Below are 17635 nucleotides of genomic sequence, written 5' to 3' on the forward strand. Positions count from 1 at the left end.
TGCAAAAGAAAAAATGGAAACCTTACATCACATACCAAAAAAACTCAAAATAGACCAAAGATGTAAATGTTAAGTGTAAAATGATAAAGCTCTTAGAAGAAAACATAGGGTTACATCTTAGTGATCTGAAACTTGTCAATGGTTTCTTAGCTAGGACACCAAAAACGCACACAAACAAAGAAAAACAGATACATGGGATGTCACAAAATGTACAACTTTTGTGCTTCCAAGGACATCATCAAGAAAGTGAAAAGACAACCCACTAAATGGAAGAAAATATTTGGAAGTCATAGATATGATAAGACTATATAAGGAATATTCAGAACATATAAAGAACTCAATTTAAAAATGAGATAAATGACTCAATTTAAAAATGGGCAAAAGACTTTGATAGACAGTTCTCCAAATGGGATATGCAAATGGGCAGTTAGCATATGAGAAGATGCTCAACATCATGAGTCATTCAGGAAACACAAGTCAAAACCTCAATGAGCTTCCACTTCACACCCACGAGGAAGGCCGGAATCAAAACAACAGGCACTAACAAGTGCCGGCAAGAATATGAGGAAGCTGGAACCTTCATGCACTGCCACTGGGATTGTAAAATGGTGCAGTCACTTTGGACAACAGCCTGGTAGTTTCTCAAAATGTTGAACACAGAGTTATTATATGACCCAGCAATTCCACTCCCGGGTATATGCCCAAGAAAAATGAAAACTATGTCCACACAAAAACTTGTACATAAAGGTTTTGCCATTATTCATAATAGCCAATAGATGAAAACAACCCAAATGTTCAAGTGATGAATAAATACAATGTGGTATATATATTCAATGGAATATTACTCAACAAGAAAAAGGAATGAAATACTGAGACATGTGACAACATGAATGAAGCTTGAAAACATTACACTAACTGAAAGAAGCCAGTCACAAAAATCCACATATGATATGATTCCACTGATATGAAATGTCTAGAATAGGCAAAGCTAAAGACACAGAAAGGAGACTGATGGTAATTTAGATGGCTAAAGTTTCTTTATGGGGTGATGAAAATGTTCTAAAACTGATTGTGGTGACAGTTTCACAAACTGTGAATATACTAAAAGCTACTGAATTGTACACACTAAATGGCTGAATTATTTTATAATAAAGCTGTTACTAAAAAAATGGAAAGTGAAGAACTTCCATATTATCAAGTAAAAAAAAAAAAGGATAACTTGATCAAAACATCAAAAATGGGGAAATGAGAATAAAAGCTGAATCAATAAAAATAAGATGCAAGAAATAAAATCAAGCCTGTTTCTTATTACTTTAAATGTGTACAGACTGATTTATTCAACTAAAGGGCCTATAAGGTTGTGTTAAAAATATATATATAAATCTATGCTGTTCAAGAGACATACCTAAAAGGACAAATAGGGTTGAAAATAATACACAAAACAAGGAGATACCAGGCAAATGCAAAGAAGAAGACAGGGATGGCAAAATTAACAGCAGACAAGTTGGACTTGAGCTTAAAGGCACTGATGGATAGAGTGATATTACTAAACTCATGGTTTTGGAAGAAATATAAAAGGTAGACGTATGTATGCACCAAATAATACAGCAACTAAAAATTCTTAAAATTCAAAAACATGACAAAAAGTTATTTCTCAAATGAGAATATTTCCCAAAGAGAAAACAATAAAGACATGAAGAAGAGAAACAGATAAACAGATACCCTTACTTCCCTCAAATAAGAATATACATTTTTTCTTATGCCTATGCCACATTTTTAAAGATTAACTGCATATTTGGCAACAAAGAAAACCTTTGCAAACCTTTAAAATTAAAAATTTAAAGGATACTTCGTTGATCACAGTCCAATAAAATTAGGATTAAATAATCAGGTAACCAAAAAATCTTAACTACTTAGAAATTAAGAAACATATTCTTAGATCAAAGAAGAAATCAAAAGGGGAACTGGAGGATATCTTGAAAGCAATGGAAAAGAGAACACTTCATATCAAAATTTATAGAACGCTCCAGAAGATTTTCTCTGAGGAGACTTTAGTGTCAAATGCCTTCAATATTAATGAAGGTATTTTACAAATAAAAAGGAACTTTGCACTAATCTTAAGCAATTAGAAAAGGACAGCTTCTACTTCAAAAGGAAGATTTTATAAAAAAGATAAAAGTTCAAACTAATAAAAAATAAAAAAGGACACATAAGCCCAAAGCTGGCTCTCTGAAGCGACCAATAAAACAGAAAAACCCCTCAAATGCCCAATTAAGGATAAGATAAAGAAAAGGTGAGTGTGGTGGGGGTGGTGAGGGGAAAGGCAGGGGAAAGAGTAAAGGAAAAGGGGGAGAGGCCAGATATAGTGGCTCACACTACCTGTAATCCCAGCACTTTGGGAGGCTGAAGTGGGAAGACTATTTGCGCCCAGGAGCTCAAGACCAGCCTAGGCAACATAGCAAGACTGTCTCTACAAAAAAATAAGGGAAAAAAAAACTAGTCAGGTATGGTGGCACATGCCTGTAGTCCCAGCTACTCAGGAGGCTAAGGTGGGAGGATTGCTTGGGCCTGGGAAGTAGAGGCTGCAGTGAGCCGTGATCATGCCATCGCACTCCAGCCTGGGCAACAGAGCACAGACCCCCATCTCAAAAAAGGGCGGGGAGGGGAAGAGAGGGAGGAGGTGCAAAAACAGACAAGATTACGACTGAGAGCAGGTATAAAAAAGCAAATAAAGTAGATATTTTTTAAACCATTAAAAATATATACTGCATGGAACTTCATGTCAACAAATTTGAAAGCCTTAGAAGAAACAGATGATTTCCTAAGACAATATAAAGCATCAAACGGATTCAATAAGTGGAAAAAATCAGAAAAGGGTACTATGACCAGACAGGTTCATGGCTGAGTTTTATCTAACCCGTAATTCTATTATTAAATGGCAAAAGGCAATTAAGAAAGAATAAACCAATTTATGAAACCAAGCATAATTTTAATTCCCAAACTTGAGAGATGAGAAATTATTAACAAATGTGGCTTATGATTGATTTGTTACAGAAACTCTGAACTAATATTAGCAAATAACAGAATTCAGCTGTATATCAAAGAGATCTACATACTGAGACCAACCTGGGTTTATCCCAGGAACATAAGGGTACCTCAGTACCAGAAAATCAATAAAATTCACTTCATCAACAAATTAAATACGGAAAAAACTATAGAATCATAGCAATAACAGCAATAAATGCTAAAAAGGCATTTAATGAGTTTTTAAAAATGAAGTAAAATAGAAATAGAAGTTATTCATGAGAAGAGCTTGACAAAAGGTATATAAAACGAACCTGTATTTGTTAAACAATGAACTCCCCCTAAAAGGAAAACCCTACACACGCACATGTATGCAAAAATGTGTCATGTATGAGAACCAAGTTTTCTACATGGGTTGTGTAGACAGAGATAGAGGAGAATGGAGGGAAATTCCAAACAAAAAAGGGAAAAGGGTCAGAAAAAGGACTCCAGTCAAGAGCCATGTATAATATTATATTAATGCTTATCAATAAAATTACAGTTGGCCCTTGAACAATGCAGGGGTTGAGGGGTTGACCCCTAGCACAGTTGAAAATCTATGTATAATTTCTAACTTCCCCAAAACTCAACTACTAATAGCCTACTGTTGAATGCTATCAAGAAAATCATAAGGCAGAAAAAATGTATTTACTATTCATTAAGGGGAAATGGGTCATCCTAAAGTCTTTATCCTCATCATCTTCATCAAGCGGGCCGAGGAGGAGGAGGACACAAGAGGAGGAGGACACAAGAGGAAGCTGAGGTAGGAGGATTGCTTGGGCCTGGGAAGTAGAGGCTGCAGTGAGCCGTGATCACGCCACTGTATTCCAGCCTGGGCAACAGAGCACAGACCCCCATCTCAAAAAAGGGCGGGGAGGGGAAGAGAGGGAAGATGTGCAAAAACAGACAAGATTGTGACTGAGAGCAAGTCTTGCTGTCTCAGGGGTGGCCGAGGTGGAAGAAAATCTGTGTATAAGTAGACCCACACAGTGCAAACCTGTATTGCTCAAGAATCAACTGTATATATTTTCTCATGCATAATTTTTAACAGATCGCATGCAATATTACAACTACTAATAAAAAGCCCTCCTTTTGTTTTGAACTGCACAACCACCACCTGCCTTCCCAGTCCAAGTTTCAGGGTAACATACAGTAAGGCATTAACAGGTTCTTGGAAATTGTGACTTCAAGCAAAATAATGTAAGAAAACCAGTATTTTTTTCTCATAATTATAACAAAAAGACATTATTCAAGGGCCTGCTGTACATTGCTTTGCTTAAAGTTGCAGAAGAACCTACTGATGATGTTAAGTGAGGACTTACTGTACTTTGTGGTACATATTACCTTTAGTTGCACTCCCTAATGGAAATATGAATCAGACTACTGGTGGCAGGTCAGAACTCAGGCACAGCCATCCACACTCCCATCTGGACCCAGACTCCTGGCTTGCCAACCTCCCTATTCTGTCTCAGAGGGAGATATTCTGGAGCTGTTAAGGAGCAGAATTTCGAGCAAAAAATTAGGTATGGTGGCACACGCCTGTAGTCCCAGCTACTCAGGAGGCTGAGGTAGGAGGATTGCTTGGGCCTGGGAAGTAGCGGCTGCAGTGAGCTGTGATCACGCCATTGTATTCCAGCCTGGGCAACAGAGCACAGACCCCCATCTCAAAAAAGGGCGGGGAGGGGAAGAGAGGGAGGATGTGTAAAAACAGACAAGATTATGATTGAGAGCAGGTCTAAAAAAGCAAATGCAGTAGAGATTTTTTAAATCACTAAAAAAACATATACTGCATGAAACTTCATGTCATCTTTTCGTTTCCCTTGGTACCATCTGCATCCATCATGTATTCTGTGGCTCTAAAGATGCCTTCACACTGTCTCCTCCCAGGTGCTCCCTTAGGACCTAGGACAACCTGCTCATGTCAGCAACTCGTACACTGCATCACAATTATTTGTGGATCAGGTGTTTGTCTTCACCACCAGGAGTTATGCTGTTTGAGGGCTAGAACCTCTTCCTCTTATCAATCCCCAGTTTTTAACATAGTGCCTTGGTGCAGAGTAGGCACTCTATAAATAATCTGCCAAATGTATGAAATGTATTTGAAAGATGATATGAAGCCTACACTGAAAAACTTTTCTTTTCAGGGCTGTTCTACTTTAGTTTCATGTTAAAATTTCTACCTGTGCAGCTAATCAACTGATGGGGTGAAGGAACGTTGGCACACCCCAAGGTGCATGTGACTTAGGTTAGTCCTTTGGGATCACAAACATTGGATCACTCTTAGGAGCCCAAAAGAAACACGCAAAGGATACTTGGCTGAGTGTCCTGTGTAGGACCCTATATAATCCCATCGGTGCCTGGAGTCACCCCTCTGGGAGACGACAATCTAGAGGCAGAGCTGGGGCCAGTGTCTGTGTGTCTCCAAAGCTCTGTGCACATCACAATGCCTTCTGAGAGGCAGAACCAAAGACAGCTGCAGATCTTCCCTCCTTCCCACCAAAGCATCCCACACACCACCTTCAGAAACGGGGGCTGCACTCTTTCAACTATTCCAATTTCCCCAATGTAATTTGCCTTCTTCCTAAACTTACATAATCTTTTTCAAAATGTTTGTATTTCTTCTCTGCTATACTTCTGAAGGAGACTGAGTCTATGCATTTATAATACAAGGTGTGAGTTTACCTTTGCTATTATTTACCTATAATTTACCTCTTTCGATCTTAAAGAAAAACAACTGTTGTCTCAATTTCCAGTGAGGTTCTGTTCCAGGTCTCCACTGGCATTCTGAATGCACATCCCCTTAAGATGCCACAGGCTGTGTTCCAACACCCCAGCTCGCCTAAGAAAATGCAGCCAAGGAAAACACACAGGCAATTCAGCTGAAATACCAGCACTACAGAGCAAACCAAATAGGACATTTGTATTTACCTTCGATGCTGGGACCTGAAGAAAGCAAGGGTCATTACATCAGATAAGGAAAGAGATGGAGACTGCTTTCCATGTGTGTTCTGAAGTGAATGTCTCCTCACAGAACCTAACATCTTCACGTGACCCACCCCCACAAACTCAGCAGTGGAATTCCTGGGAACACTTATTTAAGATGGCACTGGTGGAAGATGTCACCTTCCCCAAACGCATAAAGTGCTCAAATAAGCCAGGTGCTCATGCAAGCAATCCTAGCACTTTGGGAGGCAGAGGTGGAAGGATGGCTTGAGCCAGGAGTTTTAGACCAGCTTAGGCAACACAGTGAGACCCTGTCCTTACAAAAAATGAAAAAAATTAGGTGGGCATGGTGGCACCCATCTGTAGTCTCCGCTGAGACTGCAGTCTTAGACAGAGGTGGGAGGGCTGCTTGAGCTCTGGAGTTCAAGGCTGCAGTGAGCTATGATCACACCAGTACATTCCAGCCTGGGTGACAGAACGAGACCCTGTCTCCAAAAAAAAAAAAAAGTGCTCAAATAAGAAAGATGCCCACTAACCACTCTCCGGGTGATTTCACTTGTTGACAGTCTTTCCTCCCAGAAAATCTCCCTGTATCCTGTTCCTCTATATTCTCTTTGTAACCCTGTTTGTCAAACTTGAGAAAATAGGTCTCTCCTTCCCCCTCTGGTTACTTGCAGTTGCTTTTGCCACGGAAGCTTGCTGGAGGCTTTGAAACATCAAAATTGAATTTATCTACTGGCTTCCTGTCTGCTGCCTGGCAGAGATGAGTGCAGTGACCACTTCCCACTGAGGCCTGTTATCTGCCCGTGGGGGTCTCTCTTCTCCCATGGGCAGGCAGATGACAGACCTCGGTGAGAACTTCTGCTTACACTGCACTGTTCAGAAACCAGGCAGCAGTCCCATCTCACCGCAAGAGGTGCAGCCACTGCCCAGGATACGAGACAATGGGGGAAGACAGGTTTGCTATGCAGTGATCATCTTTGGTTCAGAGCCCTTTGCAAGGGACTTGTTATAAATTAGTTGATCTGACCCACATATACCATGTTCCACACTCATTGCTCTAATATGATTCTTCCTAGCCCCTAATCAAAGGGACCAGTTTACTCTTGAGCACTCTGTAGCTTCACTTCCTCATTTTCAAAATAGGGATAACGACAGTATTCACTTGACAGGATGGTTGTGAGGATTACATAAGTTAGAAAGTGCTTAGAAAAGCATCTGGCATATAATAAGTGATATACAAGCATTTGCTAAATGAATAAAGGGGTGCAAGCAGCTGGCTTCCCTGTAAATTCCTAATAGATTCCTGCCTATCTTGGGTGTCCCTGGGCCACTAGGAAGTGAGCAGGTTGTAGAAGCCCAAGATTGTATTAAATTACTCAGTAGCCATCAAGTTTGGTCTTCCATCCAGGATAGAAATCCTTGTATTTGGTGGCATTGGTGCCTCCAGGGTAAGAAACTCACTCCTTCATGGAGCTGCCTGATCAACTGTTCCACTATTTTGGATGTTGGAAATGCTCAGCTTGTGAACATTTTTTACTGGCACCGAATCCCGTACCCATTTAAAAATCTACTTCTGCGTCCATCTATTCCTTTGTTCATTCAATCATTCAAAAATAACTGAGCATCTGCCACATTTTTACCAAATACTGTGACCAGAATGTCCAAGGTCTCCACCCATGTGATAAATAAATTAGCTTATGCCGGTGACAATGAGTGCTGGGAGAGACCAGAGGGAAGGTGGTGATTTTAGACGGGTAGAGACAGTGACATTGGAACCAAGACCAAGCCAGCAGGCAAGGGCTGCCGTTTGAGAGTCAGGAAGACCATTCCACGTAAGGGCCCGGCAGACAGAAGATCATGTGGCCAGAGATAATGGTAGACACGTGCCACAAGGTGACAATGGTAGGACGCGTGCCACAAGGTGACAATGGTAGGACACGTGCCACAAGGTGACAATGGTAGGACACGTGCCACAAGGTGACAATGGAGAGGAAGACCAGGGTGGACCTACAGACCCGGAGGCCACGCTAAGGAATCTGGATTTCCCTTCAGTTTGGATGGGAAGTTACTGGAGGAGTTTAAGCAGAGAAGTGAGTATATTAACTCATGTTTGTAAACATCACTTTTCCAGCACAGCCTGGGGAAAGTGAAACTGGGGCAGGGACGATCAACAAAGGTGGAGGCTGAGAATCCAAGTGGATGAAAGCCTCACCAGCCTGGCCAAGGGGTGATACTGTCTTGGCTAAAGTTGGCAGCAATGGCAATGATATAAGAAGTGGAAGGATCTGTAGTTCTAAACTTTTTCATGAAAGTAACTTCTTAAATATATACCTAAATGTGGCCAGTTTTTCATTCTTTTGTAATAATTTTTCCTGCAACTCACAAATGAGGGGAAGGAAAGCTCTTTCTACCCTGTGGGAGGATAGGCAAGCATTCCTTCTCCACAGTCTGATATTTTAGGTATTCCAGTATTCTCCCACCCCCAAGATCATGTTGTAGTTCCTGTCACCAATAAAGGTTTTATCCCATTCCCTTCCGCTGTCATTTTCCCTCCTCCTTCCTTAAAGGAAGGACCCCAGCGCTTCTCCATGGATTCTGCCCTAAGTACTCATTTCTCAACATGCTTGGCAAATCCCCCTCCCTGTGGGATCCAGGTTTGCTAAGTAAATCTACATCCATGCCTGAACCTGGAGTTTGGATTCTAGCTACAGTTACTTGCAATAGTAACAATCACAGGTGTTAAATGTTAAGATATTTTCACGACGAAAGTCTCAAGTAAGGAAGCTCGGTTTAGGGGCCAGTGCAACTGCCCATGAGCAAAATGCACACCTTCTCTCCCCTTTGCTCAAATGGCTCTCTTGTTTGAGATACTTTTCCTTCCTCTTCACCTGACTAGTTATTTGTTCTTCAAGGTGCAGCTCAGGGGCCACCTCCTCCAGAAACGCCGCCTCTTCTCCAGCCCAGCTGGAGGAAGAAAGGCACCTCTGGAATCCGGCAGAAATCCATGTTTACCCTGATCACAGCATTCACCAGAGACGCTTATCTCTTTTCCTTCACTCTGTCTCTCCTATTGGACCCCAGGGGACATGTCTAACTTATCGTTTTATCCCAGCAGGGCTCAATGTGCTGGCTGAATTAATATGAGGCACATCTCATCCATTGCTGGTGGGAGTGTAAATTGGAAAACTGCTTGGCAGCACTTCCTAAAGCAGCGGTTCTCAATACCTGGTGCTTTTGCCCCCCCAGGGGACATTTGGCAATGTCTGGAGACATGTCTGTTTGCTACAACTGGTGAGGAGGGGTGCTAATAACATTCAGTGGGTAGAGGCCTGGGATGCCGCTAAACATCCTGCAATGGTCAGGACAGCCCCCCACCAACAAAGAATTATCTGGCCCAAGTTGAAAGATCTTGTACTAAGGGTAAATATACAGGGCCTAGCAATCCCACTCCTAGGTATATATGTCCAAGGAAGTGATGTATACAAACATCAAGAAAACAGGTACAAGAACATTTGTAGCAGCTTTCAGGTTTGGAAACAAACCAAAAGTCTACTGATAGGACACCAGGTAAATAAACTCTAGTATATTTGTACAGTGGCATACCACACAGCAATATAAAGATAGTACTGCTCTATGTGATATGGATGAATCTTATAGATAAAACAACGTAATGGGCAAAATTAAGTAATGGTGATGAAATCATGGCTACCTCTGGGGACAGGGAGGTACTCATGGGGAAGGGGTAGGTAGGAATCTTCAGGATGCTAAGAATGTTTCTTTTCTCTCTTTTTTTTTTTTTTTTTTTTTTTTTTTGAGATGGGGTCTCTCTCTGTCAGCTTGTACCACAGTCTGGAGTGCAGTGGTACAAACACAGCTCGCTGCAGCCTCACCCATCTCAGCCTTTAGAGTAGCTGGGACTACAGGCATGCATCACCATGCTTGGCTAATGTTTCAGAATATTTTTTAGGGAAGGCGAGCTCTCTCTGTGTTTCCCAAGCTGGTCTCAAACTCTTGGTCTCAAACCATTCTCCCACGTCAGCTCCCAGCTGGTTGAGATTACAGGCTAGGCATGAGCTACCACATCTGGAACTAGGAACACTCTTTACCTTGATCTGGGTGGTAGTGACATAGGTATACCCATGTAAAAATGCACTGTGCTGTGCACGAATGTCTCATGCAATCTATGTGTGCTATGACACACACAAGCTTCATTATATAAAGTAATTCCCTAGAACACTTAATCATTCCACTGTTGGTGGGAATGCAAATTAGTGCAACTCTGGAGATTTCTCAAAGAACTGATAGTTGAACAATTTGACCCAGCCATCCCATTACTGGGTATATACTCAAAGGAAAATAAATTGTTCTACCAAAGAGACACATGCACCCGTATGTTCATTACAGTGCTATTGACAATAGCAAAGACGTAGAATCAACCCAGGTGACCACTGATGGTGGACTGGATAAATATGGTGCACATACACCATGGAATACCACGCAGTTATAAAAAGGAAGGAAATCATGTCCTCTGCAGTGACACGGGTGCAGCTGGAGGCCATTATCCTCAGTGAACTAATGCAGGAATAGAAAACCAAACACTGCATGTTGTCACTTAGAAATGGGAGTTAAACATTGGGTACACATGGACATAAAGATGGCAAAAATAGATACTGGGGACTCCTAAAGGAGAGAGGGAGGGGAGCAAGGTGTGAAAAACTACCCAGTAGGTACTCTGCTCACCACAGGGGTGACAGGCTCAATCAGTCTCCAAACCTCAGCATCACGCAATATACCTTTATAACAAACCTGGACATGTATCCCCTGAGTCTAAAATAAAAAGTGAAAAGTAAATACAAATTAAAATAAAACAAAATACTCCTCTAAGAGCCATCTTACCGGTGGGCATCACATATTGGTTTGCTGCCTTATAAACAGGATGTTCTAATGGACTCTCTGGGGTACTGCTGGCAGGGGCATAAAAAGGTACATTTCTGGAAGACTCTTTCACAAAAGATATCAAAAGCCTTTAAAATGTGCAAAATCCTTACCTCAATATTGCTTTATCATTTGATGCTAAGGAGTAAATTGAGGATGGGTATATAAGCTTAAGCATCAGGCTAGGCATGGTTGATCACACCAGTAATCCCAGCACTTTGGGAGGCCAAGGTAGGTGGATCACCTGAGGTCCGGAGTTCGAGACCAGCCTGGCCAACATGGTGAAACCCCATCCCTACTAAAAATACAAAAATTAGGCGGGCGTGGTGGTGTGTGCCTGTAATCCCAGCTACTCGGGAGGCTGAGGCAGGAGAATCACTTGAATCCAGGAGGCAAAGGTTGCAGTGCACCAAGATCATGCCATTGCATTCCAGCCTGGGCAAAACGAGCAAAACTCCATCTCAAAAACAAACAAACAAAAAAACAAACTTAAGTCTCAACAATGTTCACCCCAGCACTAATTTAACAGCAAAAAAAGAGGAGAGAGAAGTAGGGTAATAAGCTCAATCCTAACAAAAGCGAACCCTAGAGTATTACAGAGTCAATGAAAATATCGTTCTCAAATTTAAATGAGAAATGTTCACAATATATTAATTACAATTAAAAATCAGGTCCCTCAACAACATGTAAGATATATGAAGCACATATTCAGTATGTCAACTGTGATTATCTCCGGGAAAAGGAAGATAATTTGATTTTTACAATTTTTGATGTGGTTTGGCTCTCTGTCCCCACCCAAATCTCACCTTGAATTGTAATAAAACCCACATGTCAAGGGCAGGGCCAGGTGGAGATAATTGAATCATGGGGGCAGTTCCCCCCATACTGTTCTCATGATAGTGAGTGAATGCTCACGAGATCTGATGGTTTTACAAGCATCTGGCATTTCTCCTGCTGGTAAATTCTCTCTTTGCCTGCTGCCATCCATGTAAGATGTGACTTGCTCCTTCTTACCTTCCACCATGATTGTGAGGCCTCCCCAGCCATGTGGAATAAGTCCAATGAACCTCTTTCTTTTGTAAATTACCCAATCTTGGGTATGTCTTCAGCAGCAGCATGAAAATGGAGTAATACAATTTTTATCCTTTTTCTTATTCATTTTCTAAAATGAATATATGTAACTTGTTAATAAGAAAATAATGTACAATCACAGTCCTCAAAAACAAAGGTGTAACAAGGTATGCACCTTCAGTCCCAGCTAATCAGGAAGCTGAAGCGGGAGGATCACTTGGACCCAGGAGTCTGAGTCCAGCCTGGGCAACATAGTGAGACCGTGCCTCTAAAAAGAAGTCTAAAAAGTGAGTTTTAGAGTCTAAAACTGGGTTAGACCTCACCACCTGTTCCAGAGTATTCAAAGGGTTTGTGAACTCAGAGACCTGGAACCCTTTCTATGGGGTTAAGTATAAGAAGCTGCTCCTACCTTTAGCGCTGTACAGGATCCTGTGGCTCCAGGAGGACCTTTGAATCTTGGTGAGCTGCAAGATAATCTTAGGCAAAGCTACATAGTAATCAAGTGCAAGACTGGGTGTCATCTTGCAGTAGCTGCGCAGAATTCAGAGAAGGGAGCTTCCTGGGAGAGCTGTTTTGCTCTTTTCCCAGGAGTCCGTTCATGTAGGGGGTGAAACTGGAGCTGCTACTGCAGTATTCAAAGCCCCACCTCCTGAAAAACAGCTCTGAGTACTCACTAGGACAACTCAGGGCAGCAAGGATTAAACAGGGAGCTAGAGAAGAATCTCGATTCTCCTCTTCTGGAAGGCAGCTACGCCAACCACTCTACCACCAACACCCTGGCAAGTTTCTACTCTTCTGTAACCTGGCTGTGGTATGGATTACACACATCATGAGTTAAAACGCACAGAACTGTATCCCCTTCCCCCCAAAACTAAAAGCAATTCATATATAACTATTAAAATATTTTTCGCTGAAAAAAGTTCTAGTGAAAGAAATAAAAGGCACTACATTTCCTGAATTATTGAGTCTGACTAGTTAGATGGTGATCACTTAACCCAGTAATCTCATCACCCCCAGGAAAGTGGAGGCAGCAACCTCTTTTCCCAGTCACATGGCAGTGGCAACTTCTCGGCCACAGAGTCCTTGTGAAGACAGTTTGGTAATAATGCATGAAAACACAAGTGACAAATGAGAACTGAGGGTTAGCAGTAGCAGCTCCAGTTTCACCCCCTACCTGAACAGGCTCCTGGGAAAAGAGCAAAACAGCTCTCCCAGGAAGCTCCCTTCTCTGAATTCTGTGCAGCTACTGCAAGATGACACCCAGTCTTGCACTTGATTACTATGTAGCTTTGCCTAAGATTATCTTGCAGCTCACCAAGATTCAAAGTTCCTCCTGGAGCCACAGGATCCTGTACAGCGCTAAAGGTAGGAGCAGCTTCTTAACACTTAACCCCATAGAAAGGGTTCCAGGTCTCTGAGTTCACAAACCCCTTTGGAGCCAAGGGTCTCTGTTTATTTCTGGTTTTGAGAGAAAGATTTTTCTTTTCTTGTTTGTTAAAAAGGCTCTAAACCAACAACAAACTGTAAAGATAAAACATTCAACAATGTTAATTTCCAATGCCTTGTGTTTCTCTCCAGCTGCTCAAGGTCATACCTCCCCACTGAATGATTAGAGGGTTGCTGATATGGTAAATGGGGGGAGAATACACACACACACACACACACACACACACACTCTCTCTCTCTTTCTCTCTCTCTCCCTCTCTCCCCCACCCCCCTTCTATGAAGTCCAACGTCTAACAGAAAGAGCGAGCAGCTCAGATCCCGGCCAGCCAGGACAAAGGACTGACAAACCAGACGGAAGCCCTGGAGCATCTGTGAAATCTTGTCTGTTCCTCTGCCTCCTCCGAGAAACGAATCACAAGACTGCTCAGAATAAGAAACCAAAAGGGCAGAGGCTCAAAAAGCAGCCGGGCCTGAATTTCATTCTGTTTCCAAAGAGTGAGCTCACATGCTGTGTTGGTTATTTGCACAGTGGGCAGGCAGGCTGACAGCTTGAGGGGGCTATTTTGGGGGGATATATGCTGCAAGTCTGGTTAAGAGAAGGTCCTAGGCTCTGCACTCCCAGTAGGCATTTCAGCTCCCAGGCAGATCATGCATCTCCACAGAGGTTAAGAGCCCAGCAGCTAGCCTGGCAAGCACAGCGTGTGCATTTAAGTCATCCCGAGAGGATCCACACCTCAATGCACAACCAAAACCTAAGTGAGGTGAGAGAGGAGACAAGAGGAGTGAGTAAGGGCCCTCTCCACCCATAACTACTGGCTGCACTTCTGGAGAGGCTGATCCAGGAAGCTAAATACACTGAAAAATAGAAGGAAAGGGCTGGGAAGACAAGAACAGCCTGAAGAATGGCTAGGATTTCCAACCTGAACTACAGAAATGGTGCTTTTAGGGCTGGCGCAGGAACTAGCACTGCTCCCTTCCTTCCCCTCCTCTTCTCAGCTGCGCACCAAGTATCTCCTACCCTGTGCACTCCCCTTATGGTGGGTGTGGGGGGATGTGGCAGCTCCCACTACAACTCATAATGGTCCCCAGTGTCTACCTCCCTCATGCACAGCCACTCTGCAAAGGTTTCTAGGTCATCCTTCTGATTTAAAAAAAACCCAAAAACCTAGCACAAGCAATACACATTTGCATACAATACCCAGTTACATGCACACATTTACATACCTGCACATTTCCATAAAATACACATTTATGTACATACACATATACCTGTTTTTACAGTAGGAGCAAGGCAGGAAGCCTCTATCAGATCTCGAATTTTGTTTTCTCCTCATCTGATTCCAGCAGCAAGAGCAATTTGGATTAAAAATTTTCCATTATAAAGCCTGATTAGAGATAGAAATGCCACCTGCTTGCTTTCCTCCCCACCCCACTCTACCCATCCAGTGAGATTTGTTAATAAACGGGGGAACAAAGATGGAAGAGAGATCCAGGCTGCATTCTTTGCAAGTGAGGAGCGCACCCTTGTCGGAGCGTTTTAGATACTGTGCTCTGGCAAACCCCAGCAGGCTGATCCTCTTTGCTCTCAGAGTGGCTGGGGTGCAGCTCTCAGCCTCTTAATAAACACATCCATCTCCCTCCACACTGGTAGGCGCAAGGATTTTCTCTGACCAAACCCACGCTTCTGCATCTATTTTCAGCCCCCATAAATCATATTCCATTGTTTTGGGGAAATCCAAATTCAAGTTTTAACGGGCCATCAACCTCATCCCTCCATTCCTCACCACTCCAAATTTCCCTCAGGGTGAAATCTGCAAAGAGGAAATTCTAAATCAGATGTGGACTTAAAAGGCAAGCTCCTACACAGGGCAGGAAAACAAAACTGGGTAAAAATACCGGCAATAACCACTAATGTCTTTGGTTAAAGGGCCTGACTGATTCTTTGGTACAGGTGTGAACTCAGTGGGCATCTGCAGGAAGCAGAGTTTGAACCTAATGCTAAATGACACACGATCCTGCTCTTCATGACCGTAAGTGCTGCGGTGGCTGGATTAAATGGCTCTGCTGCAGAATTTCTCCCATTTCAAGGTTACTAAGAAATATAAAATGGATTTAAAATTTATTTCAGTGTGCCCACCCTTCTCAAATCAGCACATTCAGGATTCTAACTCATAACTAGGCTTGACCTAGTACAAGTTCTCTATTTTGCCCTGAGACACGGAGAGACTTGCTGTGCAGTCCCAGGTGGATCTGTATCTCAAATGTTTCCAGGATCGAAATTAGATCACAGATGCTCACGGCATAAAGTCTGCCAAACCAGGTCTGTGGACTGGTACAATTCTTAAAGAGCCAATACCGAAAACAGCTGTCTAGGGCCAGGAGGCCTTAATGACATCCTGGAAAATATAGGACAGTATAAAAGGACTATACAGAGTCAATGATTTTGAAAATTCCCAAGCTCTTAACTACAGCCCAAATGCATATGCTTTAAAATGTACCCACCCCCAAAGCAATGCACAGCTAATTGTGACTTTGCAAGCCCAGCTTTAGCTCCACGCATCCACACCGCAGCCTGCCAGAGGTCTGCAGACCACTCCCTACTGAGAGAGTCCAGCTAACCCTATCGGCCTCCCAGCAGGCTGCAGCATGATGTCCAGATCCAAGTCCAGGCACCAGCTGGAGGTCCCTTCGGCCTGCCTTCCCATGTGCCGTGCCGTGTTCCTGACCGGTTGGACAATAATGAGAGAAGGCCACAGGAAAAGCCGCATCATGCCCACCGCGGCCACTCCCTGGCCCTCATCAACACCGGTTGCGCGCACTTCTACGGAAGAACACAGCATGTAGGAGCACGGGCCTGCTACAGAAGGCCGTGGAACAAGAAACACCAGCATGAGAGGGCGGCTGGTCTGCAGCTTTCAAAGAAGGCAGAGGCTGCGGAGCTTCTGCAGAGGAAGTGGTGATATTTCAACAGCCAACTCCCACAAAAACAGGCAGTGAAGAGGAGTGGGGCAGCCGCAGCAGCTTCCAGCACCCCAGCCACCTTCTCCAGGTATTCGGGGCTTGTCTGTGACCACAGTGGTAAGCAGGACACACCTGAAAGTACCTACTGGCGGAAAAGCAAACACCTTAACGCTGCCCAATCGGTTCCTTCACTCCTCCCCATTCTTAACAAGAGATCTGGAATAGCGCGGACAGGGAAAGTTTCTCCGATTAAGGAGAAAACTACACCGCGGGTGGCCTCTCCCTCAACTCTCACTGGGCCATCTGCAACCTGCCTCGCCCCCGTCACCTGCCGTAAGGCTAGCTCTTGGGCTGTTAGTGAAAAAACGACTCCACCTGCCTCCACCAGCCACGCCGGGCTTTCAGAAAAACCCCCTCAACTAGGAAAGCCTAACTTCAATCCACCCCTAAAGTCCGACCCACAGGTGTGACAGGCTTCCCGTGCAGGGGCTGGGGTGCTCCCAGGAAGTGAAGGAAAAGGTACCCGACGACCTTGTCACTGGAAAAGGGCTGACCACGGTCTCCGCCTCACCCTCTCCACCCAAGGGTTCGGAGCCCCCAGGCGCAGTCAGACCGATCCCCACTCCTGCAGACTCATTTGTTTCCGGAGAGACACCCACAAGCCAGCCCACGGAGCGTCTGGACTCCCCCGCCCCAGCACCCACGCCTCCCCTGCGCCGGGTTCCAGCACCGCCCCCGACACCCACCCGCGGGCCGCCCCTTACCGCCGGTGTCCTCGAAGCGCGGGGGCGGACGGTCCCGCAGCGCGGCGCTCCAGCCCGCGCCGGCCTCGTCCTCCTCCGGCTCCTGCGCGTCCGGGGCGCGGGGAGGCGGTGGGGCGGCCCCTGCGGGTCCAGGGGGCTCCCGCTCCTCGTCCGAGGAGGCGGCCGAGGAGGAGCGCGAGGCGGCCGAGGTGCTGTAGAAGGGGTTCCCGCCGCTGTCCGGGCCGGACTCGCCAAACACGTCGTCCGAGATGTGCAGGCTCTCGTAACGCGCGCGGGCAGCCTCGAGCAGCGCCGGCGCCCTCCTCCGCGCGCCCCCGCCGCCCTCTGCCATGGCCCCGGCCGCCGCCCGCGCGCCCGACCCCCACAGTGCCTCCCAGCCGCACGCGCCGGGCCCCGGGCCCGCGCCGCGGCCCGCCGCCCCCCCCCAGCGCAGCCCGCAGCAGGGCGCC

The 17635-nt window shown here is 44.7% G+C and overlaps 1 protein-coding gene across 1 annotated transcript in view; it reads right to left on the reverse strand.

Annotated features, from left to right (window-relative positions):
• PGBD5 (piggyBac transposable element derived 5) overlaps positions 1-17517 on the reverse strand; it is a 105993-nt gene extending 88476 nt beyond the window's left edge. Inside the window, exon 1 of the mRNA XM_025395427.1 lies at positions 17187-17517. Coding sequence (XP_025251212.1) covers positions 17187-17517 — 331 coding nt within the window. The remainder of the gene's footprint in view (positions 1-17186) is intronic.
• Positions 17518-17635: the final 118 nt, after the last annotated feature.

This window comes from Theropithecus gelada, chromosome 1 (genome assembly GCF_003255815.1).
Source record: "Theropithecus gelada isolate Dixy chromosome 1, Tgel_1.0, whole genome shotgun sequence".
Classification (NCBI taxonomy): domain Eukaryota; kingdom Metazoa; phylum Chordata; class Mammalia; order Primates; family Cercopithecidae; genus Theropithecus; species Theropithecus gelada.